At 34.0% G+C, this 10,465-nt stretch overlaps 1 protein-coding gene across 1 annotated transcript in view; it reads left to right on the plus strand.

Moving 5' to 3' along the window:
* The window catches only part of NETO1 (neuropilin and tolloid like 1), a 71,992-nt gene extending 63,606 nt beyond the window's left edge, over positions 1-8,386 (plus strand). Inside the window, exons 8-11 of the mRNA XM_086742166.1 lie at positions 2,335-2,448; positions 4,747-5,305; positions 6,459-6,533; positions 7,779-8,386. Of these exons, the coding sequence (XP_086598292.1) occupies positions 2,335-2,448; positions 4,747-5,305; positions 6,459-6,519 (734 nt within the window). The 3' untranslated portion in view covers positions 6,520-6,533; positions 7,779-8,386. The remainder of the gene's footprint in view (positions 1-2,334; positions 2,449-4,746; positions 5,306-6,458; positions 6,534-7,778) is intronic.
* The last annotated feature ends 2,079 nt before the right edge of the window (positions 8,387-10,465 follow it).

A 10,465-nucleotide genomic window follows, 5' to 3' on the forward strand; every position in this document is an offset into this window, starting at 1 on the left:
TATGAACAACAGGGGGCTGTTTGTTATTAGGTTTAGGAATCTTACATTTGGGTTTCACTCATGCTACATTTGCTGTATTTACTCTGAAATTGCTCTGCCTCGCTATTCATCTAGTTTTGACATTTATTCACATACCATCTCTTTCCTCCATAGTTCAACAGTACCACTTAGAGAAACTTATATTTTCTTTCTTTTTTCTTCCTTTCTCTTGCCTTTCATTTCCAGATCTCCCTGCCATCACTTTTCATAATTATCCCTTCTTCTTAAATCTGTAAAAAGTGTCTTTTGTACTGCTCTTATTTTTTTTCTCTCTTATTTCTGAAATATTTCCTAATATTTTTCACTTGATAGAAAATCTATTGTCATTCCTTTCAGTGCAGAATGCCTTAAGCATTCCTTGTGCTTTCTCCATTCGTCATTTGGGTCTTCTTTTCTTGTGCACTTCCTACATGTTACCATGTATTTTGACTAGGTGGCTACTTAGGTCTTCTTAGCTTTCACTTTCATAAATTCTCACCTTCTCTATTTCAGTTTTTTTCTTAGAGTAGACAGTGAGACTCTGTGTGTTGGAAAGAACCAGTCCCAAAAGATCCTCGCCTTGCCCAGAAACAGGGATTGCAGCTTGAGTGTGAAAGGATGATAGTGCCTCTGGTGGATCCTCTGTGTGATGTGTCACATCATGATGTGACACAGCATCCTCCAGGCTTAGTCTTCACTGTCCACAAATGACAGCAACAGATAAGGACTGTCCCTAAGCACCCTCCCTTGCAACATACATGTCTGTTGTTCTGCTCTTTCTGTTCAGTTTAGAGTAAAATCCTTCTGGTAACAAACTTAACACCTAACCAGGGTCGCTGCAGCTTAGAAGATTTTTGCAAGAAGTGAACAGTGGGCAGAACCAGTCTGGCTGACCAGTCTTCTGCATTGGCTAAGAGAAACAGTATACATATGCTGCTATATATGTGTGGATGGTTGTGTATTTGGGGATGTGTACAAGTTTTGATAGCATTTACTATTTGTTTAACAGACCATAACTGCTCTGAATAAGCCATTATAGTCAGTTATGGATATCCGAACTTAAGCACTTATTGAAAAGTGAATTTCTTGACATGATATATGGAGTCATTAAGTTCTGCAAGATAAATCCTTTACACTGTCCTTCGGTAGCAAACTACTGAAGCAGTCATCTGCTCTGAGCCAGTCTCTACTCTGTGCATATATGTTATCATAGGAACTGCTTTTAAAGTTGCAGAGGAGAAAAATCTTCGTGAAACACAAAATTCTAAGTATCAAGAATATAAGCATCATAACTGCTTTCTGAGTATTTTGTTATTTTTTTAACTTTCCCTTAAAAATAATTCTTACAATGCTTTTGGGTTGTTTGAGCTAAAAAAAAAATACATAAACTGTTAATTTTTACTGATTTAACACTCAAAGTTTGTAGCTCTTTTTCTAAAAATGTTCTAGTTTGCTTTTAATAAAAGAAATATGAGGAGTAATTTATATTTACTATGTTATATAATTTTGGAGTAGTATCTTTACAACTTCAACACCTAAGGATCTCCCAACCTTTGAGTAAGTAGCACAGTTTAGCAGCATATACAATTCCTTCTGATGGCTTCCAAGCTGCTTCTTCACAGTAACAGTATATGGCCTTCAGTAAAGCCTTCATCCTGCAGCTCTAATCTGCATGATCCTCCTAGGCCATGGGCTTCAGAGATGCTGAAGACTGTTGCTTTTTTTAAACTTCACACTTGTGATGAAAGGGGTCCTTTTTTCCTGTAGGCTTCCTTATGACCAAAAGGGTTTAAAAATAATTTTATTTCCTCTGTGTATAAATGTTCAGGCACTGTTGATACAGGCACTAAAGAACATATCTTCTTTGAATCTCAGAAGTTTTCTTATAAAACTGGAGTTTCAGCAACAAACTTTAAAACAAATTATTTTCCATACAACAGGTCTGCCTGGGATACAGTTAACTTTTTTTAATAGGAGCCCCTAGGCTGCTGTGTTTTGGATCTCTGGCTAAAACTGTTGATAACATATTAGTGCCCCCCCACCAATGTACAGGGGGCCAACCTGCTGCAGTCATGAGAGTTAGACTATGGGAAAGTTCATCCATCTTAGAACTGAAAATCTCTTGCCACGGTATAGTAAACAGTGTGTGACTTGAGTGCTCTCAGTGCTGCACGTTGAATATTAAATATACTCAAGGAATCTGTGTTGTATAACTTTCTCCTATTACAGATTACATGATCACTCCTAGATGTGTTTGTTGCAGAGAACTGAATGATTTACTACTTAATATCAGCTTTTTTTCTCTCTTGTTTTTAGCCCCTTGTGAAGCCAACACATTCTTCTGCCACAGTAATATGTGTATTAATAATACATTGGTCTGCAATGGACTCCAGAATTGTGTGTATCCTTGGGATGAAAACCACTGCAAAGGTAATGTGTAGAATTGGAAATGTCAAGTCATTTAGACTGTGTGGGATACAGCATATTATCCTTAGTGTCTTGTTAAGTATGTGCCAGATGGGTCAAAGCTCAGGAAGAGTAATTCAGGGAGAGCATACATCAAGCAACAGAGAAAATGAAGAGAGGTAAAAATACCAATGGATTTTACTTTCAGTGTTTGCATTTGTTTTACTTGGTGTTGGTTTGCCTTGGTTATGTCCTTCTAGCAGGCTTTCTGGTCACTTAACCTCTGTATCCCGTACAAACTAAAATGTAATTAAAAGTTGTATTTTGGTTCCTTTGTCATAGTTACCTTTGTAGTGGAGTAACATATGGGTAGCAGGTGTCTTTTAGCTGCATGCCACGCCCATAACAGTCCAGGTGGGCTAAAAAGCCAAGGTGAAGTGGAATTCACACTGTAAGAAAGCAACCAAATCTACCTATAATCAAGTGAAATTGAGGGGCAAGGAACAAGCACAGGAAATCAGGCGTAATGTCTATTTCATAGGTAGGGACTGATGTTCCCAGCCAGGTGCTGACAATGGTTTCTAAATATTGTACTGTTTTCTGGAAAAATAAAAAATCAGCATCTGTGTCGTCTTCAGGGACAAGGGCTTAACTAACTTACGTTGCAGGCTAGGGAGACAGTTCACTTCCCTCTCTCCCCCCGCCCCACTACTGCAGATTTGTTCCTGGAAACATGGGATATGCCAAATTTAGGAACCAATCAAGAAAAAAAAATTCGGAATGAGGTGGATTAGCAGTCAGCCCATAAGTCTGCTGAAGCCTGTAAAATCCTGACAAGCAGTGCAATAGGGTAAAACACAAATGAAAATAAAAAACAAATGAAAAAAATGTGTTCAAAAGAACACAACAAAACTGTGGCATGGAATAAAGAAAGAAATTAAAGAAACTAAACATACAGTTGGGAAATAATTATCTGTTCTTTACTTATTCAGCACAGAGGGGAACAGAAAACCTTCTCCACTTGTTAATTTCCAGATTTTTTTTCGTCTTTCATTTGACAAGTATCTTTTTATTGGGTCTTGTATGTTTATCCTAGAAAAATGAGGTTTGCTGATTCCAGAAAAAAAAAAAAAAGTTGTTTACTGCTGTGTTGCATTTTCTAACTCTTCTACTTCCCCGGAGTCTGTGCCAGTCAGTCAGAGAAACCTCAGGTGAATCTACAAGAGTAGACAATGGGGACTACTGAAAAGTTCATTTTTGGTATCTAGGAGATTATCAAGAGATTAATGGTATTTTTTTGGTGCCAATAACTTACCTTTCAAAGGCTTTCTATTAAGTCCTTTGATATGTTTTAGATTGCCAGGAAAAATTACCCTAAACTGGGTGTTGAAACTTAATTGCAGTTGTCGAGTCTTGCTGTGCCTGTGAGAGACCGGTGTAAATGCTTTCAGCTTGGATTTCTACAAGGCTCAGCCACCATGTCATGTGTCTGCAGCCATTTGAAAGCAAATCACAGAGAAATATACATGACAGTAGGGTGAACCTGTTTTTCTTTTTATTATTTTACTGCAAATCTTCTGGTTTTCTTCATTCACAACAATTCATTTGCTGACTAACTTCCTAGAGGCCTCTCAATAAAGGATAGTAGGTAGGATCAGCTTTTTGTTTAGAAAAGTTGTAAGAATTAATAGGTGAGGAATAAAAGAAATAACTTGCACACATTTTTTTTCCCTTTCTGAAACCTAAATTTGAATAACTTTTTTTATTTTCTCTTGATTTAACTTTTTCGTTGAATACTGTCAACAGTCCCGATCAACTCATAAATATTAGGACTTCACTGAAGTTCACAATGTAAAGAAGAATTTCTTTTTAAATCCTGTAAAGTCTTGCTCTTTCATTGATCTTAATGTCCTAGCTGCATGTATTGACTGAAAGAGACAGAAAATAATGAAGAGAACATCTGTAACAGTCTTGGGGGCTTTAGCATGCAAATGGAGTTCAGAGGTGACACTGAAGCCATCTGCTTGTTATGGTGGTTGCTTTTTTATTAAAAAAAAAAAATATTTTTTCTAATTAAGCTTGAAATAGATTCTGAATAAATCACTTTCCAAGCAAATAGGCAGACAGTAGATCTGTGTGTCATTTATTTGGCTTTCACAAATACTTTATTTTCCCTTTTTTCTTGTTGTCAGTGAGATTGATTAAGTGAACTCAGACATAGACTAGGCTCAGTTTTGCAGTAATCTGTGAACCCATCATGGTTGTTTTAATTCTTGAACTGCAATTAATGCTGTACTTTTTTTTTTTTCTCCTGTCACACAGAAAAAAGAAAAGCTAACCTATTGGACCAACTTACCAATACCAGTGGGACTGTAATTGGGGTGACTTCTTGCATTGTGATCATCCTCATTGTTATCTCTGTTATAGTACAGCTCAAGCAGCCTCGTAAAAAATTTGTCCAAAGGAAAACAGACTTTGATCAAACAGTGTTCCAGGAGGTGTTTGAGCCTCCTCATTATGAGTTATGCACCCTCAGAGGGACAGGGCCTACAGCTGACCTTGCTGATATTGCAGATGACTTTGAAAATTATCATAAACTGCGGAGATCATCTTCAAAATGCATTCATGACCATCACTGTGGATCACAAGTGTCTAGCATTAAGGGCAGCCGTAGTAACCTCAGCACAAGAGATGCTTCTGTCTTGACAGAAATACAACCTCAGCCTGTAAAACCACTAATTCAGCCCATGAACAGGAGAAATATCCTTGTCATGAAGCATAGCTACTCACAAGATGCTGCAGATGCGTGTGAGATTGATGAAATTGAAGAGGTACCAACCACAAGTCACAGGCTGTCCAGACATGATAAAGCTGTTCAGCGGTCAGTATCAATAGATTTTTGATGAAGACTATTGTGTAAGGACTTGATTGCCCAAATATATTCACTCTTTATGCAGTAAAGATGCATTTTCTTTCTTCTTTATTTATTGTTTAAATTTCTATTTCCTGATACCACATACCATTATATTATCTCTCTCTTTCTGTCTCTTTCTCTCATCTCTGCCTCTGTTTCCTGAAGGATCCTGTATCTCAGTTTTACCTTTCTACTTTATATCTTTCTTTTTCTTTTACTGTTTTACACATATCCACATACATAAACAGAGAACAGGTACAACAGAGAACAGGTACAATTTTTAAAAACCAAAGATTTTATATTAATCTAGTTTTTGACAGAGCCACATAGATGTGGTTTCCTTGTAACTGAGGTGGCCTTGAATATCATACACTATTGATCTAACATCCCTGAATCAATAAATCAATAAATGAAAAATACATGTATCCATTATGATGCATGGCACACTAATAAGAAACACAATCCTGGGGTAAGGAAACCTCTTTTCTCATGAATCATTGTATTTTATATAATGAATGACAATATTTGCAAAACTTTACTGTATCTGTTCCATTATTAATCACAGTATCTTGGCTTGTCATATTAACATATCAATTAGAACATCGGACATCATAGTGAATAGAGAATGCTCATATATTTACATATTAGAATGTAGTTAAAAGGAATCTTTCTAATAAATGAAAAGTAAAGTCAAGCATGATATTTTTAATGAAAGAGCTATTTCTACTGTGTATTGCACTTTGAATGACTGTAGATATGACTGATTAAAAGTTTACAAGTAAAAGAAAAAGAAAAGCAGAAACATTTATGAACCATTTATTTGAAAAAAAAACACTAAATTTTAAAATATATATTTGTGCTTTCTCTTGCATGCATTATTTATGCATTTCTTGTGACTGTTTACATGCCACCATATTTTCTTTGACCATTAAGGCATTTCTGTCTCTTAAGAAAATTAAGTTATTTGATTATTTCAATCTAATTGCATGCCAATGTAAATTAATTAATGAATATTTATCAGATTATCAAGATGTACTGTTTATTAAGTATCTATATGCATATATTTCTTTTTTTCTATGCAAACATTATTATTTTGAATGAAATAGCCATAACATTCCAGGTTCTGCCTCATTGGGTCTCTAAGCAAACATGAGTCTGAGTACAACACAACTAGGGTCTAAGAGACAAACTTGAGGTAAGTAAACGTACCTATACCACAACTGAACCATCTGTTGTTTTCCATTTTATTTGTTATATTGCTAAAATGCATGTTAGTTCTCAAGTTAATATGTCACCTTGTGTGAATAGAGCCAGATTTGAATACTTAGAAAACTGAAAGACAGATGATCACTTTAGCATTGTAAACTGAGCAAAATCTTTTAATACCCTATTCTTGACAGCACTGTAATAATCCCCTAGATAAATATAATCTTCATTCAAAACACATTATAAAGACAGATGCTTTGCATGGCTCTGGTATTTCACTTATTTTTTTTTGTTTGTGAAAATACAATTTAGAGTCCTAGCATGTGAAATAATATGTAAAATATGTAAATGTAATCCAAGCCAGGAGGAAATTGAACTCTCTTTTCAGTTCATTCTATTCATTCAACCTTGTGAAGTGTTGGGAGAAGGGAATGGGGTAGTACCAATACATTTAGAGATTCTCTAGCACTGATGTTAATGTTTGCAAATTAAACTTCACTTTTTGCATCTTTTCCTAGGTTTTTAATTTTGTATAATTTGTTATCAACACTTAATCTCAATAAACATAATCTCAGATGTTTATAATGAAATTATAGATAGCTTTCAGTCTGTCAATCCATATATGTATATGTGTGTATATATATATAAACACAGATATGTGTATATACATGTTTATTTGTGTATATATGTAGACAGCAGTTCTTCTGGGAAAAAAAATCTATTAAGGCTTTTATTGCTTCTAGATAGTTTAGGTAAATATTTGTCTGTATTTTTCCTTATAGAGAGAACACGTGTTAATTTTGTTTTGCTTGCAGACAACTATTCATGCAATCATACAAACTCTAAATGGAAAAATCTATGGTGAATTATTTCAGTTGTCTGAAAGAGAGAGCAGATATGTTTCTAGTTTCATTTCATTGCCTTTATCCAAACCTAAATACAGACATATCTTACTTCTTTAGCAAGATATTCCCATTGCACAATATTTTGCTTCTTTTGTAATTCAGTTGCTGGCCACCAAGTGCTCCTTAGTTTTTAAATATATTTGGAGATTTGCTGCAAACTTGAAGAAGAAATTAGCTCTTAATTGAGATTGTCTCTCTTTTTTTTTTTTAACCTTAGTTTGATTTCACTTTGTATGTTTTATGTCTGTTATTTACTTGTATGTTGTGTGATATGTGGCAGAAGATTTACATTGAACTTTTGTTATATGTACGTTGTTTTCATTATATAGACTGCTTGAGAATAGTGCGCTCCTGGGTGATTTTGAACATGCTACAATGAAATGTGAAACTGTCGTCCTTGGGAACACCAGCTAGAGGTTTTATGGACTCTCTGACCAGCTATTCTCATATCATGACAAAATTCAGCAGTGTTGAGCAAAATTACTAGAAGGCAATAAGACTTTGGTTATTATGCTTATTGGTCATTTCTCTTTTTCTTTTTCTCTCTTCTTTTTGTTGCAAGTTAAATTCCCAATTTCAGGAACAATTTATTGAAATCAGGTATTTAGCCATTCATAATCACTTCAATAGAAATGTTTGTTGGATAAGCATCTAGCAATATGACTGAATTTGACATTGAGAAAATAATCTGCATGTATGTTACTGAATATTTGAGTTGGCAAAAATCCCTTTGTTAGATACATTGTAAAAAGCATGCATTCACAATTACTGCGGTTTACTGTTCCATTTCTGTGTCATATGCTTGCTACCTGTAACTTTTTATATAAAGATACATAAAACAACGTATAATAATTTCTTACCTTGAGTTTAATGGCAATGTTTTCTTTTACCAAATTTACAAATCTTGTGTAATTCTGGAGATTAAGCTCAAAATGTAGCTTCTAGAAATCTGAAGCCCAGATTTATCAGAGAACCAGCTGTCTGTCATCCTTCACTTACTGAAAGGGAAAATACATTAATTTCTTAAGAGTTAAATGACTTCATAATTCATAAAATTGATCACCTAATTTCAGTTAAAAGGGTCTGTACTCTTAACTAATTTATTTTCATGATGATTATTAGGAAAATTGGTTCAGTGTAGGAGAGTATCAGATTGTTATCAGTGATACAAATGTTATGGCTGGGCTCCAATTTTAGAGATACAGAAATAAACCACTTCATTATGCCATATAAAATAATACTGATAATTCAAACTATAAAGGTTAGTAATCAACACTGAAATCAAACCTGAGAAGTTAAGTTATTAAGGAATTATTGTAGGCCGAAAAGTCACTATTATGTAAAGTTGAAAACCTCCTCATTTAGGAACTCAATAACCATGCATAAAATCATAATTTTCTGATCTATTTAAAGTGTTAACTTCAAAATTCTGTTTCAAAACAAATCCCAGTTCCTTCTGAAACATATTATGTCATTCATGATTGTTAGGTTTTTCTGTATAAAACTTTTGCTAGTTCTATTGAAAGAGTGGGAAGAATTCCATGGATTTTCCCAAGGTACAGATAGATGGGAAAAGAGAAAACCTGAAGGATTGACATAAAACACAAGGTGATCTATGTCAGCTATTTAAATACATAGTACCTAATTTACATAATTTAAAAACACAGGAAATCTGATTTCTACAAAACCATTTCTACAAATATGATTCAGGAATGACAGGAGAAGAAGAAGAGTTTCAGATATTTTGCCTCCTTTTTTTTTATACACTATATTTGCAATGTATTTTATGTAATTTGATTTTAGCTTGATTAGTTTGTTTGTTATCACGTATTAACTGCATAAAACAGTCCTCCATCCTCTGAATACATTGAGAGTCATTGAATCATCTCTCAGTTACATGGATTTTTGGCATGCACTAATAGTCCATTTCCAGATCAGTATCTCTTTCCAAGTTCATATACTTTATCACAGTTCTTTTCCTTACTCTTTCAAGTCCTCTCTCATGATCCTTTCTTAAGTATATTATATTAAGATATTTGCCACATCCATGCTTAAAATGGATGCATCCATGCATCCATTATAAAATCAAGGAAGGATGAAAGACTTGGAAAGAAATGCATATACATTCACACACATTTATGTATATTTATAAATACTTGCTAATGGAGATAGCATATCAATAAATATATAAGGAGAAATCTAAATATCTTAATTTAGCTTTGAATTAATTACATTTGTTACCTAGAAAAATTATGAAGCCTTAGATTTCAAAGTTCTTAAATGTTTAAGTAAGTGCCTAAATCCCACTGAAACAGAATTGATCTAGTCCTTCCTAGACAAGCACACAATTAAATCCATTGTATGATTTTTCCAGTGAGGTGTTGACTGAAAGAACTTACCTGGAGAAGTCATAGGTATTAATACTTAAGTTGCAGGCACAGTCATACTTTCTTAAAAAAAAAACCAAAACAAAAAACTAATTGCATCAGGGAGAAAGAGTGACAAACGTAAAAATCTCTGTAAGTAGAGCAGGTCAAGCAAAGTGAGAATGGTAATGCTTACTTTATCTTGGAAACATTATTAGACAAAACATGTTGTCTAATAGCTAGGTACACCCTTAAACAAAAACACCATTGCAAGTGACAAACTAAGTGCATACTGAGGGAACAGGGTCAAATTATAAAACTATCTATTAAAACATAAGCAACAATAAATTCAAACCCAATTAATATCTTACAATGGAAATATTTAATTTTAAGTAATTATATTTGGTATATAATCAGTATAAATAATAGCCTAGTCCACTATACTGCAAACAGTAAAGATACCTTTTGTTTGGTGTCGCACAATAGTAGGGTATCTTAATGTGATCTATAAAATTCAAAATATTAAAATAAAAGGGGCTATTGCTGAAAGTAAAGAGTTTGCCTTTCCTATGAGCATTTTTTAGTATTATAAAGCCACTTTTTTTAAAAAACAGAGCAGTTCAAGCAAGCTAGTTCAAACAGACGAGCTA

The sequence above is a fragment of the Chlamydotis macqueenii genome, chromosome 2 (assembly GCF_036417535.1).
Source record: "Chlamydotis macqueenii isolate bChlMac1 chromosome 2, bChlMac1.mat, whole genome shotgun sequence".
Lineage (NCBI taxonomy): Eukaryota > Metazoa > Chordata > Aves > Otidiformes > Otididae > Chlamydotis > Chlamydotis macqueenii.